The 15,752-nt window shown below is 34.2% G+C and overlaps 1 protein-coding gene across 10 annotated transcripts; it reads right to left on the reverse strand.

Annotated features, from left to right (window-relative positions):
* Positions 1 to 121: 121 nt before the first annotated feature.
* Positions 122 to 15,680, reverse strand: LOC112553359 (protein NDRG3-like). Of its 10 annotated transcripts, none has more exons than XM_025220523.1 (15): positions 15,580 to 15,657; positions 13,847 to 13,913; positions 11,577 to 11,681; positions 11,208 to 11,307; positions 10,648 to 10,768; positions 9,938 to 9,976; positions 8,648 to 8,710; positions 8,114 to 8,174; positions 7,767 to 7,853; positions 7,352 to 7,429; positions 7,048 to 7,148; positions 6,355 to 6,420; positions 5,911 to 6,010; positions 5,551 to 5,638; positions 122 to 4,600 (listed from the first exon to the last, which is right to left on the reverse strand). In XM_025220523.1, exons 2-15 carry the CDS (start codon positions 13,883 to 13,885, stop codon positions 4,512 to 4,514), a joined length of 1,137 nt encoding a protein of 378 aa, XP_025076308.1. In that variant the 5' UTR covers positions 13,886 to 13,913; positions 15,580 to 15,657; the 3' UTR covers positions 122 to 4,511. The 10 variants fall into 10 exon arrangements, with proteins under 10 accessions (XP_025076308.1, XP_025076314.1, XP_025076310.1 ...); XM_025220529.1 differs by lacking the exon at positions 13,847 to 13,913 and adding an exon at positions 14,288 to 14,318 and having other exon boundaries at positions 15,580 to 15,601; XM_025220525.1 differs by lacking the exon at positions 15,580 to 15,657 and adding an exon at positions 15,448 to 15,563.
* Between the last annotated feature and the right edge of the window lie 72 nt (positions 15,681 to 15,752).

Genomic DNA, 15,752 nt, shown 5'->3' on the forward strand with positions numbered 1-15,752 from the left:
TTATTTAAGCAGTCTTCTTTTTGAAAAAGAAAACAGATGAACAGTGGCTTATGCAGTGTTTATGATCAGGGTATTTTTATACACAAGTGCACATGCAAGCACACACACAGAGGTATCTACAAAATCTTCTAACATGTTTATTGACAAACAAGTCTTAAAATTATTCTTGTTATAGACTGATCTACCGTGAAGCATTGTCATATGTTAGTAAACATCTGCAAAGGAAAGAACCAACTGTTATCTATGTAGATTGAACAGGTGATCATGGATAGTCCTTAGACTAACAATCTGTCAACATGATCAGCTAACAATGTTGAACAAACATTTCCTTTAACACCCCATCTTCCTCCACCCTCTTATCCCCTCCTCCCCCCCCAAAAAAAAGATAAAAATTAATACTAAAGTGTACATAGTGTACAACTGCTCTGTAAGAAATGCAAATAATAGTATTCTTAAATAGACTTGAAATTTGCACAAATTAGCAATGCAGATGTCCGAGGTGTTGAACTATGGAAATTTTTTGCAGTAAAACACCTTATACATTTTGTGAACTGCACAGATTTTACAGAATAAGTGATGTGCATTCCATTAGAAATTAGTTAATAGTGCATAGCAAGACACCACCTGAGATGGCAGAAGTTTGAAACAATTTTACAAATAATCTGATAAACAATTAAAATAACAAAAAGATTTTACCCTACCCAACCCCTCAAAAAATAGAAATATCCTCAAGCACAAATACAAATCTTAAACTTCCATTTTCCTCCTACCCAGCTATCCCTCTTGTCCATATAGATTTAAAATAGATATAATATTCTAGGTTACGAATACAAATTTGCATATAACAAAGCATTATCAGCTATGTGTATCTAAATGGATCAACAAACAAAAACAACTGGTTCTCAAGATGTGAAGACGAGGGGGTGGGGGCAAGATTGATGTTTTATGCCAAGCCAGCAACTAAGGCTATATCATGGGAAAGGAAGCCATCCCTGTAAACAGATGCCACATGCAGGGAAAGAACAGCGTGCCTGAGGCAAGAGCTGAACCCAGGACAGCTAACTCTTAGTGTATTAGTGACAAGCGCTTACTGTTGTGCCACCGAACCACCCATGAAGACTAGGAACCTAAATTGTCACAAAATGAACATTGTAAAATTATGTATACATAAACATACAAATCTATACAGGTTTAACTACACTTGTGCTTCTCCATATGAAGCATGGTAGCAACATGTAATATGATTGTTCTTAAGGGGCAGGGGTTTTCTAGGTCTAGTTTGTATTCTGTTTCACTATTATCTACAAAGCAAGCAGATCCTAAACGCTTTAGGATTAATGCTGTACCTGGTCAATACAAGCATTCCTCAAATGGTGATTCATCAAGCTCATGCAGGAGTCTCTTAGATCTATGGTGACCAGTCTCTCCCTTCACATTGATCATACGAACAAGAAATAAAGCAACATTTAGGGCTGTGCTCCGTTGGTTTAAATCAGGCCTCAAGCAACCTATGTACTTGGTAGGTGTTGGAAATGTAATATCTGCCCCTGTTCTCATTAAGTATGGTGTTCCCTAGGGACCCATTTGGCTCTATCATTTGTTGTAGTCATCTTTATCATTTCTACATGGATATCTCATGTTGCAGACCATCAGATGCTGTGGCAAAATGGATGTTGCTTGATTATTTCTGATTGGTACATAATACATAAAGACTGTAACAGGTGAGCACATCTTAGTTGACATTTTCAAATCGTCTTAATTACGTTTTCCGATTTCATACACAGCCTTGGTGTGTACTTTGATTCCTAAGTGACTATGGACATTTATAACCAGTTTTGTAAATTATTCTACCTTAGACATCCTAGGCAACAAACTTGCAGTGTCATTCAAACTCCACTGCCAACTTCTGTCAAGAACCCAAAGACTCAAAGAGGCTGAATTTACATTTCAGAGGCTTCTTGCAATTACATTTCTTAAATTTATTCAGCCTAATGAACTAGAAAAAAAATCTTTATTATTAATTCACATAACACCTGCATATCACAGTATTCTTGTGCAGCATCAAGTGCTCTAGGGTTATTGCCTTAAATGCATTTGTTTTCCATTAAATCTCAATAATAAAAAGTACTTTCATTAACTCTCTCTCTATATATATATATCACAAAATCATGTGCAACTTTTAAAAAATGTGCATTCCATAAAATTTGATTTATCAAATTTTCAGAAAGCTAGCTTTCACAAAGAAAACTCACAAATCTATTGTAATCTTATCAATATTGTCTGGCCCATATACTTTACAAAGATTACAGATTTAGTTATGAGCTTAAGTACAGGCAGCATGCATGTCTGCACAGGTATAATTATTTGTTAGCAAAGAAATTTTTCCTTTTGAATACAGCACCAGCATTATAGTTCCAAAGCAGATACATGAAAGCTAATTCCTTTGGAAGAGGGTATCCAGGATTTCCGTTTGAATGAAGCTAGTGTCAATATTTAAGCAAAACTTTAATGCACACATCAACAGTAGCATGCAGAGTGAAACTTTCTCATGCAATTAAAAATCTACTTGTAGCTTATTGTTGCACATATCCCAGATACTTGAACTTGTCCGACATTGGTCATAGTCTTTCTACCGCAACACTGAATACTACATCATAAAAATGATGCGGGAACCATAACAAAAAGTGAAGAATAATTGTTGATGCATGATGATTCCTGTAATGAAATGTAAAGCTCCTCCCCCAAAAAAGTTTACTAATCCTGGCAAGTTCAAAGCTCCACCTCTAGCCTGGTAAGGAGTACCATATCCGGGTGTATAATGTATACAAATTTTGACAAAGCTATGGACTCATCTCATGTAGATAAGTTATCACAAACTTATAGTTGACGATGTAAACTAACTGCTGGCCTAACCTCAGTACATATATTACAGGTTAGGCCAGTGCAGGGTGTTGTACTCAAAACTGTCATTCTAACAGGTGAGCATTTGGACTAAGTTTTGTCACAGTAAAATTCAAAGTATGTAGTGTATGAGCATTCTGCCCTCGAAAAACAATTCTGTGATGAACACAAGTAGTACTTTGATACAGAACTTAAACTTTCTTTTAAAATCCTCTGATGCACAGTTTTTATCTGCTGACAGGGACTGGCAAACTAGCTGGGATGAAAGTGGGCAGATTTTACAAAAGCATACAAAATATAATTCTAAATTTAGATAATTTTGAGCTTCAAAACATATGATAAATGCACAACCTGAAGGAAAATATGTACAAAACAATGCAGAAAATTTCAAAAGCAGATAATTCTCTGGAATTATAGTTTCAAGGGCTGAACTCAAGAAGACACTTAGGCTTTAAGCAAAACAGTCTTCACAATAAAAAATATTCTAAATAAAATACACGAAAAACTAGGAAATAAACTGTCAAAATGAAATATTAACAGTAATAGATATAATTCATTTTACAAATTTTAAAGAGATGACGATACATTTTATTCTAAAACATTCTTGATTAACATTAGGGACACACCACGCTGAAAAAGACAAACAGCACTAAAAAGCACAGAAATTGCTAACTACTTTAACACAAAGATGGAATGTACTGGTGAGAGCTAAGTGTGTAAACCTTCATTTGCCAAACTGGATATACCATACAGCCCAGCTTTAATGGAAAACTATGTAAAAAGTAATGTTTTTTCCAACACTTTTTCAATTAGTTTCACATACATGTAGTTGCCAGTTATTTGATAATTACTAATGATGATGACAGCAATGACAACAACAGTGGCAACTACTGTACCTTTTGCGACTATTAGAGAGGCTGCAGACATGTCTTACAATAAAGTACCAAAAATTAATTGAAAGATGTTTACAGTTTTCTTGATTATGTAAACAGAATATCAATACGAATAAAGAAATTGTGCTAAACAGTTATTTATATACATTGTGGAGACTTTCAAAATGAGGGACTGTCAAACATACATGACAATGGAAGGAATCATTTCTTATAAAGCTGGTTATACAACCAAAATTTCAAATAAAGCCTGTGGCATAGAATTAACAGTCAAAGAAGTTTTTGAATGTGGCAATATTTGGAAAAGGCATCCGATCCCAAAAATAGGCATTAAAAAAATTGCTGAGAGCAAGAAGGCAAAAATGATTCTTACGAGTGCATGAGAATGACTCTTAGCTCATGTACAACGAAATCCATACTTTAATTTGAATGATACAACCAGTTGAAGGTGCCTGAAATTTCAATTATTGTCTGTTGAACATGAAAAATAGCTTTATACAACTAGCACGTGAACTCCTAAGTTTTTAAAACAAAATTTATCCAGTATTTTTTTCAAATGAAAATATCTGACAACTTTATTAAAAAAAAAAAAAAAAACACTTTTCAAAACAAGTTTAAAATTTGCTCTCTAGTTGTTTCTGATGGGCTCTCTTCAGCTGCATGGGAAATGTAAGATATTCAGCCTTGGAAAGTTTGTGATGATTTTTCTCAGTTGATCCTCTAGCATGGCACAGGGGTCTTGTCCAAAGCCTGCAGAAGGTATCCATGAGCAGCAGCAGCTGAACTTCGGCTCTGCATCAATGATGGAACTGGTGGGGTAGGGGGAAGAGAAAATATTTGGCAAGTGACAACAGACAGCAAAAAGCTAGCATAAACGGCTTTTAGAGTTAAGCTAGAAGTGGTTCTATTCTGCAATGCTCTTTATGAACCAGCATATTAATCTAAACCACACCACTAATTAAAAATGACAAACAACCAACCCCCCCCACCTTACCCCCAAATGCAAAAACTGACAGTGGTAAGATTAGCATAACCTACAGGAAAAGGCCAAGAGTGACAACCAATCCCCCTAGTTTGCAACTTGATCCAAAGATTTCAGACACAGGTGATGTTTTTTGCATACAAATGTGTTAACTCTTTCCTAGCATATATTGTCCACAGAAATAAACATCTTCACAACCAGTGCTGGTTATACACATTGTAATGCTAGCAGGGTAGTGTCACAATACATCATGGTGTGCATAAATAAGGGAAGAAACGGTTGTTACCTTTAGAAATTATTCAGCTATGAATTACTTTGATTAGGGAGCTAAAATAGTCAACCAATCAGGTATATGAAAATAGGCAATGAGTCAGTTGGTCAAGCCCCATGTTTGAGAGAAAACTTCTGGCATTATTTTGGTAACTGTTTGCATATTTTTTTTTTTAAAGATATGCCTCGTGACAGAACTTTATGATTATTGATCTACATTCAATTTGCCTTCTTTTACTCACACTACAATGAAGAAAATAATTTTTTGTGAAATACAATATGTAATAGTTTAAGAAATGGTTTTTAAAACTGTGAATTATGGTTCTTTGTAGTGTAAGGCTGCAGGTGTATATATTTGAAAAAAAGAACATATTTTGCTCCAAGCATTCATTCTGAATACACACCCTCAGCAATTTTGTACCATGAAGTAAAGCCACTAATACAGAAGGGATAATGCTGTACCTTAAGAGTGATTAATTTTTAACTGAGTGAATACAATTCACTTACCGTAGCCCATTCCCTGCAGAAAGAGCCTGAAAGCCTCACAAACCTTGCCAGGCTGCTCCTCAAGGGGCATACCACCACAGTCTGCAATCTTTCAACAAAGGAAGTGATATAAGATTAATGGCCTGATATTTGCTATAAAGAACTAAAACAATACCAAAACGAATCTTCCATGTACAGAACCAAAAATCTAAGTGAACTGCATGAACTATTCTTCCCTCTTTAGTGATGGGGATAGGGCTTTAATAATTATGTTTACCGTCCCTACGCTATACTTTTCCCCTTCCCCTAATCCTTTAATAGATTCTGTGACCCACAGAGACTTGCTTCTCTAGTGAAACTGTTATTTGCATTATGGCTTGCCTTCATAAAATCAGTTTCCTCTGGAAGCATTCTGCCATTCATTTCTTCTGCTTCCTCAATGTGAGGAGAGCTGTCACCAACCAGAAGCAAAGTGCGACATCTGAAAAAAAAATGAGAATTGGGTTATTAGTAAATGTAACCAAAATGTATGGTTTCTACATTTTAGTCCTCTTTCTGCCAAACAGACGCCCCTAACAAATAGATCTTTTACCATCAGACTTATTTACTCCTTGATATATTAAAAGGCAAACAATATCATAGTTATTTGCCTCTATTACTTTATGATAACATTACACCAAAACAACCTGTAAAAAAAAAGACAGAACAAAGCACTGTTCTAAGTGGCATTTTAGACATGACAAAATTTATACAAAAGCAGAAGACAAACATGTAATTTAAAGCATTTAAAAAAACTTTCACAAGACAGGCACAACATCTACTGACCTGATGGTGCGTGCAGATACTCTCCTCATAGAGTCCATTTCTCGAATGATACCAAGATCTGTACGCCTGAAAATAGAGATCAATGGAGGAATCAGAATGTGAAAATTAATACAAACAGAAGTTTATGGCAACAAACTATTTGACACATTAAAATAATCTTTTTCATTTAAACTGCTTCTAACATTTAAGACCAGGCAGAATTTTCTGAGAATGTTGTTCCTCAGTTTAATGAACATGTCTGCAAATGCTCGTTGCTCTTCTCAGATGAAGTTGCTCTTTAATATTAGTCATGTTGATAGGCATATCACATGTTAGCAGCATATCACATGTAAAGCAACCATAGCAAGAACAGCAGTACTTTTTTCTGCCTTGACTACCTGTTGTGAATTTTGTGCTTGCCTAAACAGTGTATAATTAGAAAATGGCATAGTGTACACAGAAATGATCCCCTGTAATAATTTCACTGGACATGACCACAATAAAATTTGCCCAGAGAAGGCAGTTATGAAGACAGTTACACACATCATTTTTTACCCTACAATGTAACACAAGAATAGATTCAGTGGGCAGTGACATAAGGTTGCCAAGCAGAAGTTGACAGCCATAGCCAGTGTGATAAGGTTCAGCTTATATCATTCCATTTCACTGCCAAATAAAAATAAAATTGATAAAAAAAAAAACCTGCTTTCTTACTTGATGTATGCCTCAATAAGCAGGGCCAGATTTTGTGCATTAATTGTTTTGATGTAATCTCGAAAAACAGTGATCAGGTCATGATTTTCCCAACGAGTTTTCTGGTGACAGAAAAAAATATCACACAGAAACTGAATTTCATGATGGTATTAGAGGAACAAGGATTGTTAAAGAAGTTAATCACAACATTAGCTTACTATTTAATCGTGCAATTCATATTCTGAAAGAAAATTAATGGAATGTGAAAGTGACCTTACACCATTAAATGGCTTATGAAGTGCTTCATTACAAAAAATGGACTAACCTTGCCAAACCAGTGCCACAACAGATATTCCTCAGTGAAACTGGTTACTTGACCACTAAACAAGTACCACGAGTTCATCTGTGAATACATAATGTAGTGAATAAATCTAGAAATTGTTTCATCTTTATTCAGGAAGAAAAAGTCTCATATTTGGTGGGAAGCATGACAACTGTGTACTCTAGGTAAAATAAGACATCAAAATGATGGTATTTTGTGCATGTATATAATGTCTGTGCAACGAATGTACAAAGATAAACGGAAATAAATTACATATCTGCATGAACAATACTGTATATTATATGAGCATCTTTATTAGCGAGTGTATGCACTGGAGCATGGCATTTACCCATTTCTTTAATAGACATTAAGTAGTTTCTTCCACTATTAGATATAGTAACAACTTAAATTACTTTACCTTTTGATAGCCCCATTCAATCCACCCTGCTTGTGTAGCAACTGGGTTCACCAGCACCAGGGCATCAACCATGTCATGATGAAGCAGCTGTGGTTGAGAGTCATAAGACATTATGGCTGATAGTCATGTCCAAACTTGATCGTACATTGAAAAAAGATAAGGTACAAGGAAAAAATTCTTAAAAATAGATTATGCACCAACATCCTATCACTTTTAATGTGCTTATGTGAAAAAGTTTCCTTTTGACTGAAAAATGTCAGATTGATGAGATTTTAGGTCGAAGTTTTTTGCAGATTATCTCTTAGAAGATCATGTACAAGAATACGAACAAGACATAAACCTTTTACCTCATAACGTGCTAGAATGTTAGCCCCTGCACCAACGCCAAATCCAATCAATGACCTTATGCTGCAAGTTCAAATGAAAGTAACTTAATACAATGATTTTTATAAATTATATTTTACATCAATGGATCAGTTTCAAAATCTTTAAAAACAAATTCTTGTTAAAAAATTATAATCACCAAACACTGTTTCACATATTAAGAAATTATAAGGCGATATACTCATTGTGGCACAAGTAAGAAAAAGGTTAACAAAGTATGTTTGTATTTCTTTGTGCAAGTGCGTATTTGTGCACGTGTTTGGGTTTGTTTATGCATGCAATTAGTAGCGGAACAAAAACCAGGGTGGTTTATAGTTTATGTATGTGCTTGTGCTTATACGTGCAGGTCAGGATGGAATTTAATTTTGTACATAGAAAAGGATATAGCAGTGCTGTGTAGTGGCGACTGCCAAGTGTGACTGACAATTGTAGAATAATTGGTGCAATTAATAAGGGAAGACACAGCTCTGAAATTCCAGGAAAAAAAAGAGACTTACCCATAATGTTCTACAACAGAATGTATTGATTCTGCCAACTGGTCCATCGTTGGGTAAACAAACCTGTTCCACAAAAGAAGCTTAGTTAGAGAAAAATGTTTTAATATCTGATTTACTGTCTCTGCCACAGCAAAAAAGTGTCAATTGCTTTATAAAGATTCAGAGCTGATCTACAAGCCACAAATGGGACATTCTCACAATTTTATTCAAATATCTAAGTACATTTTTAACTACCTGCTATACAAAAATGGTAAAAAAGACAGCTGCCTACCATATTTTGGTCTCATTTTATCAAGGGAATTATTTTCTTATGTTCAATAGTTGGTCCCAGCTTTATAGTCAATACAAGACTACCTGCTCTTTTCAGCTGATCCCATCTTTGCAGTCAATACAAGATTACCTGTTTTTTTCATCTCTCCAAACTTGTGTGAAGTCAAGTAAACATTCTACCCTAAACAAGTATCTCACAGCAAATGGAGACTCACGACTCTTGTGTACACATTTATACAAAAGGATCAAAATGGTTTTGCAAATTGTTTAGACTAAGATCAGTCATGTAAATTATGTCCTTTGCTCACCTTTTACAAGGCTACATGTATTGTATATTTTTGTAACTGATGATGGTAATTTAAAATATACTAGTGCCGTTATAGTTATAAAAAGCTGCTGAAGAAACTATACAAGGAATTTTTTATGGAAGACAGAAAATGAAAAAAAGGATGAGAATGAAGTGAGTGTAAATTAAGAGAAAACACTGATATTAAAAATTGCTCAAAATATACATTATATGCAGGACGGGCGATGAGCTGGAAGTTGAGAACAATATATTTTCTTAAAATCAGTCCCTCATTGTCCACCATTTCTTTTTCACTGCATGCACTTATGCTTTTCAATGAATTTGCATGATGATATTTTTAAATAACTATTTTAGAATTGTCCTGTACAATTTGATATTATATAGTATGTCCTAGACTATTTACAACTTTTTTCTCATCCTGTGACTTTGATTCTTATTCCTTTATTATTTGATGGTTAAAGTACTTTATACAGGTAGTGTGGGTCTGGTGAAGAGATCAAACAGCACAAAGAATGACTGCACAGAAAAAGAAATTCTACTCATTAAGTAGTTGAATAAAATATCAAACACAAAAACTGGAAACATGTGCAGAATTTCAAATGCTTTAACAAGTCCTGAGCAGCCTATAAAGCTTCAGCAGAGAAAATTTTAAGAAAGCAAGAGAAAAGCATAAAACACAAAACGATAGGTGCAAAATGTGACACACAACATACCTGCTACCTAGAGACTCAGGATTACCCAGGGCATCATGTCTGTCAGATTCAACATGAAGAAATGAAAACACAACATGCACAAATGAAAACAAAAACATAAAAGGGCTTTCCAAATCATGCATAACTGCTGGACTAAATCAAATTTTTCTAAAATTCTGAAATGGCATGCATAGTTTTGCAAAAGACTGTTAACGCTTCTGTGCTCAAAAGTGAGAACAACATAAAAAGGCACAAATATTACTCTAGTAACAGAGCTCACATCACAATGAATAGAACATGCTTATAACTCCCATTACTATGTCAGCAATTTAAAAGTACTTAGAAATCAAATGAATGTGACAGCAAACTGTTATCACATACAAGCTAACAACAATTTTAAAACATTTGTATGTTAATATGTAAAATTAATGAGTATAAATGTATGTGGACACAGACGACCAAAAATATAAGAAACTTGATTAAAATCCACGATCACTTTTAAACTGCATAAACAGACTACCTTCTATCAATATTTAGTAAATGTAATCTGTTTTTGGCAGAAATAAAATTTTCTCCCATTTCAAGAGTTCGTGTATGCTGTGTTTAATGGAAATGCTTCTTACATTTTTCATCGTACAAAATAATTCTAAACAAGCAGTCACTAAATTTAAAAAAGTCTAATAAAACTCAAAAAGTAGATGTCAGTTTTAAAAACTAGCTGTCAAACATACTCTGGTTTTAACAAGAGGGCCCCATCTTCTTGACCTGGTGCATTGACATGATATACACAAAAATGCCGCAAGATTGGCTGCATTTCACTGAAGTTGAAAAAGCCTTGGAAACAGGTCCCATCTGCAAATCAAAAAATTTTAACTCTAAACTTTTCAATTCTTCAATTCTACATCAAATACACAAAACATTTGCCACTTCATATGTAAATATTTGTATTATCACTTAATGCAATAACTTAAACCTATTTTTCCTTTATTTATTTCTTACCATTACTATGTTGCTAGTACCTCAAGTACCTTATACAAATTAACCAACCAGCACACAGATTCTTCTCACAATTTCATTTCTCAAACCCTGAAGTCAATCTATGTGACTTTGTCTTTTTGACAATAAGTACCAAATTTAAATTGAAATGTTATTCTTAAACTCCAGAATTTCTTCTTGGGAAGCTAATAAATTAATTGCTGACTATTTACAGAATCTTTCTTTTATTCCTTGCTGATAAATGCTGCGGTTATAACCATCAGACACAAGACAATACTCAAAAGAGAAAACTTACGATTGAGACCAATGTCATGGAAAGTCAAAATGGCTGGTTTTGAGCGATCACCTTGAACAGCTACATGCATATTACCATATGGTGTCTCCACATCATCATCCTGAACAATGGCAATATGAATTGTACAACTAGTACCATTAGACATCTTAGCACACAACATACATATCAAATTATAACACAAATGAAGATAACACCAAATAAAAATTGACTGCAATCTGAAACTTTGGAGCTAGAGTTTATTACACTTCAACAAGAAACATTTAAAATTTTCTATTTAAAAAAGGTATCTAGTGAATCTACTAAGATGAAAAAAACACTCAATTTAATAAAAGCCTTTTTCACGAAAATTCATTGATATAGACCAAATACCTGGATAAGAATGGCATTAACATTGTTGGCAAACGACTTTGGTTTGGGGTCAGTTGCTTCAATGCTGGTAAGCTCAATATCAGTGAGCTTTTCCATGATATGAGGCTGAAAATACACCCAAACCATTTTATGATCAAATGTCTGCATGTTGCATATACACAAACTCTCTTTCTCTCTTTCTAGCAGCAAATTCCAAATCCCCAAGGGGAAAAAAAATCAAACTAGCACATACACGTATTTCAGATAAGTGAAACTGATTTCTAATTTACTTTAAACCCATTATACCACATTTACATGTAACTGCAAACATACACACACCCACTCTCAAGCATATTTAAAACACCATATTAACATGCAATACGGCTTAAATATGCAAACAATGAAAGCACAAAAAAAAAAGAAGTGTCATTCATACTTTAGTTTGCATAAACTCCAGGGAATAAAGATAGTAGTAATAAAGTGCAGGAAAACAATGTCACATACAGCCTAATAATTAAGATACAATCCAAGACACTAATGCTAAATAATAATAACAATGTTTATAGAGTGCATCCTCTAACAGATCATAGCACTTTACAGATAATAAGTAAATGCCCCTGGTCAGTTACTATGCATATGTACAAAGCTTCTGGCACAAGCGTGCAAATGAAGAAAAAGGTAGGCTACCATAAAAATGCACATTTTACAAGATAAGCAATGTCAAAAAATGTCACAAATTTTGTTGAAAAAGTTTTAGTGGATGGTTTTTAGTTTTGGGATCTCAGGTACTTAAAGACAGTGATATGATAAAGACACTTCTTCTGTCACCTCCCTTTAGTTTACCAACACATTATACATTAGCATGCAGCAACAGCATTACTTCTTGGACAAATAATTTTCTCAAAACACTTATTTTTCTGCCAGCATATTTTGTATAATTCATGACTCAGCAGTCACTTATACATAATGGATAGTATGACATGTTGATGACCTGCCCTAGCACAAGGTTAAGAGAGAATAGAATGTTTCATGTTAGCACTGCAGGCAAAACAGCTTGGTTTATAAACAGGTGCCACATGCTGAGAAAGAATACCATGTCTAAACTCTTTACAGTTTTGGTAACGTGCTTGAATGTTGAGATGCCCAACCATAGCAGCAGGCTTTAATTTTGAAATTATGCAGAAAAGTCAAACTAATATTCATACTTTATCCATCATCAAAGGCACAAATGAATATCAATTTTCTGCAAAATCTTCTATATTACTGATAACTGGTGTTCCCAAATATTGTTCAACTCATCACTCTTCTACATATCAAAGGTCTTCCTTCTAGTTATTTCTCAATATCACTACTGTTTCTGTGAAAGAGTATCAAATGTGTGTAATTCTCCTTACGCAATAGCATTAGATGTCCTGATTAGCTTTTGACAAATGTGGAAAATGGTGCTTTGCTTTTCAGGGAGAGCCAGTACTTTTTTATGTTGCAAATGCTTCCTATTTCCCAATGCTTCTTCAGTTGTTAGACTAGTTACAAATCAAGATAACTAAAGGGTCTGACAACTCTTTCTAGATATCAATTAAAATAGTACCCAGTCCATCCTTCGTATAAACAGTAGTTCTCGGGTATCTATAATGATAGAATCTTTATTGTTCTGCACTTATCAAGTTACTGCTTGTGTCTACATAAAACTGGAGCAACTTGTTCAGCAGATGGTATTTTTTTTTTTTAACTCCTGCCACAAGCTCATGATGACTATCCTAGGATTTCAGACAGGTTACAGCGAAATCTATTTAATGCCTTATAAATTTCCAGTGTTATTTTCCATTTGAGCCCCCCCGCTCTCCTTTTTTTTTTTTGCTGCGTACCCATCAAGCACTTCATCTTGTTCACATCTGAGGAAACCAAGCTTGAACAAAATAAGTACCAAGAACAAAAGCAGCAAATAGAAAAAAATAGTATTTTTGACATTAGTTTCTATAAAGTGTGCACCCATATTAGAAATTATTTTGACCTTTTAACCTATTCTTTACTACTGTAGCTTAAACAATATCAGTTTTAAACAAAATCTTTTTTGTAACTATTGCACAGAAGTCTGCAGCTCACAAAACGTATTACATAAAGCTTATTTTGTAGATTAAGTGACAAAATGCTCAAACACACACACTAACAATTGCACAGCATTTTTTTAAAACACAAGAATATTTCTGAAGTCAAAAACACATCTGAAGCTGGGAAAAAACCCACCAAGCTGGGAAAAAACATGCCAAAACCAAAGCTATGTGCATGCTAACCTCAGCTGGCCCGTTTCCCAGGAGATGTTGGGTCTCCATATTTAAAGCAAATGATTGATTTAAAAAGCTGAAAATATACAGCATTTCACAAATTAATGTAGCTTTGTTAATAACCACAAATACTGCATTAATTAAAGCAACAAGTTAATTATTAGAGTTAACATGCATTCTAGCAGTTATCTATTCTAAGTAACTGATGAAGAAGCACTCTACCTCATAGAAATTAAAAAGAGGACAAACCATGCAAAAATCTAGTTCATGCACTGTAACTGTCATAACAAAGTCCCACTGTTCTCTATCCATACCATTTTATTTGGGTGCCTGTCATCACTAATGCTCTCTGATAATTCTATGCATGAAGCTAATAAGATGCCAGACTACAACACTTCCACAAGCCAAACAATCTGTTTTGGTAAATCGATAAAATCATTTTAAAAATACCTCATCAAGTATGTTATCAATCACTAGTCTCCTGAAGAGAAAATAGCATGGTGGTCAGTTTATATTTTCATGGAGCCAGAGAATGTCAAATAGAGAAAGCACTTTTTAAGGGTAAAATGGCCTATCATATACTTTTGGAAAACAATCACGTTAACAGCACAAACAAAGCTACTTAGACTGCTATTAGATTTTATCAATTTAATCATGTAAGACCAGAGAACTAAATAATACCAAAAGAGTGCCTTAACTAGCAGAGTATCCCACCACCAATTTCCCTACCATTTCCCCCTTTAGATGCTTGAGATGTAGATCTTCCCACAAGGTATTATATCACTCAATAAATCATCACTCATCCCCATACATTAGTAAAAAAAACTTTTGCATCATCTGTTTTCTTATTACTTGCTCCTTCATGTGGATTAACCTACCTTTGCAAAACATTCACATCTGCAATGCACGTGCACACATCCATGCTAATGCAGCAACAAAGCAGGTCAAAGAAGGATTAAGGTTTACTGAAGGATTATCAAAGGTTTATTAAGGATTACTGAACTATTACTAATAACAATAGTACTGACAGCATTAGACTTCCTATATTGTTTTTTTAATTTCAACATAAAAGCTTTCTGGAGCAAGCTCATGTCAGATGTTACATAAATCAACTTTATCTCTGTCTCTAACCTTATTCTAAAAAGTTAAAATATCAGCTTCAAACTGTTTTCAAATCTGGAATCAATGATGATACCAATAAATTCTACTAAAACTGACAATAAATTTTAATGAGTATTATTAAATTATTGATTTAGGCAAAATTTTATTCTTTAATTAATTCTGCAACAGACTTCATTTAACACTTAACCAGTCTATTTCAACGTTACTGAACACTGCTACAAATTTGACTAAACAGTATGTAAACATTAACACGAAAGAAACGGTTAATCGCTTTACAAAAGTGAAAAGCAGCTGCATGAAGGTTATTCTATTAGCCATTTTAATTCCTTACGAGTACATGGTAGCAACAAGTATCCTTTATTCCTCAACTTGAGTTTAGTTAGAATAAAGCCCTTTTAATACACACATTTGTATTGCTGCTGCAGACAAATCTATTAAAAAATACATATAAATACATCTTACGTTACAGAGTCCTACGACTGACTCACTGAGAGGAAGTATTGGAATTAACTCTTGTTCCTCGGCTCAAGTCAGTTTTCTCTGTTAGTTGTCAACGAACAGATTTCACTCTTAGTTTAACGTGCTACCTCCCAGCTAATATTGAGTTCCGAGCTACCCACCTGTTTGTATTTGACCTACAGACGACCACTGCGACACTGCACTCCAAGGCTGGCTGTGAAATTATGTTTCTTCTGATTGGTTTACAGAAACCACACTATCCAATAAAAATCTTCAAAAGAACTCTTTAATGAAAAAGTATATTATTTTCTATTACAAGCAGACGATAACTTTC

Source organism: Pomacea canaliculata, linkage group LG12 (assembly GCF_003073045.1).
Source record: "Pomacea canaliculata isolate SZHN2017 linkage group LG12, ASM307304v1, whole genome shotgun sequence".
NCBI lineage: Eukaryota > Metazoa > Mollusca > Gastropoda > Architaenioglossa > Ampullariidae > Pomacea > Pomacea canaliculata.

Coding starts and splice junctions, on each gene's coding strand:
- LOC112553359 (XM_025220519.1), bottom strand. CDS start 14,759: ATGGATGTGTGCACGTGCATTGCAGATGTGAATGTTTTGCAAAG. Junction 11,682..13,846: donor TGGGAAACGGGCCAGCTGAG/GTTAGCATGCAC, acceptor GTGTATTTTCAG/CCTCATATCATGGAAAAGCT. Junction 5,639..5,910: donor AGGAAACTGATTTTATGAAG/GCAAGCCATAAT, acceptor CTTTGTTGAAAG/ATTGCAGACTGTGGTGGTAT.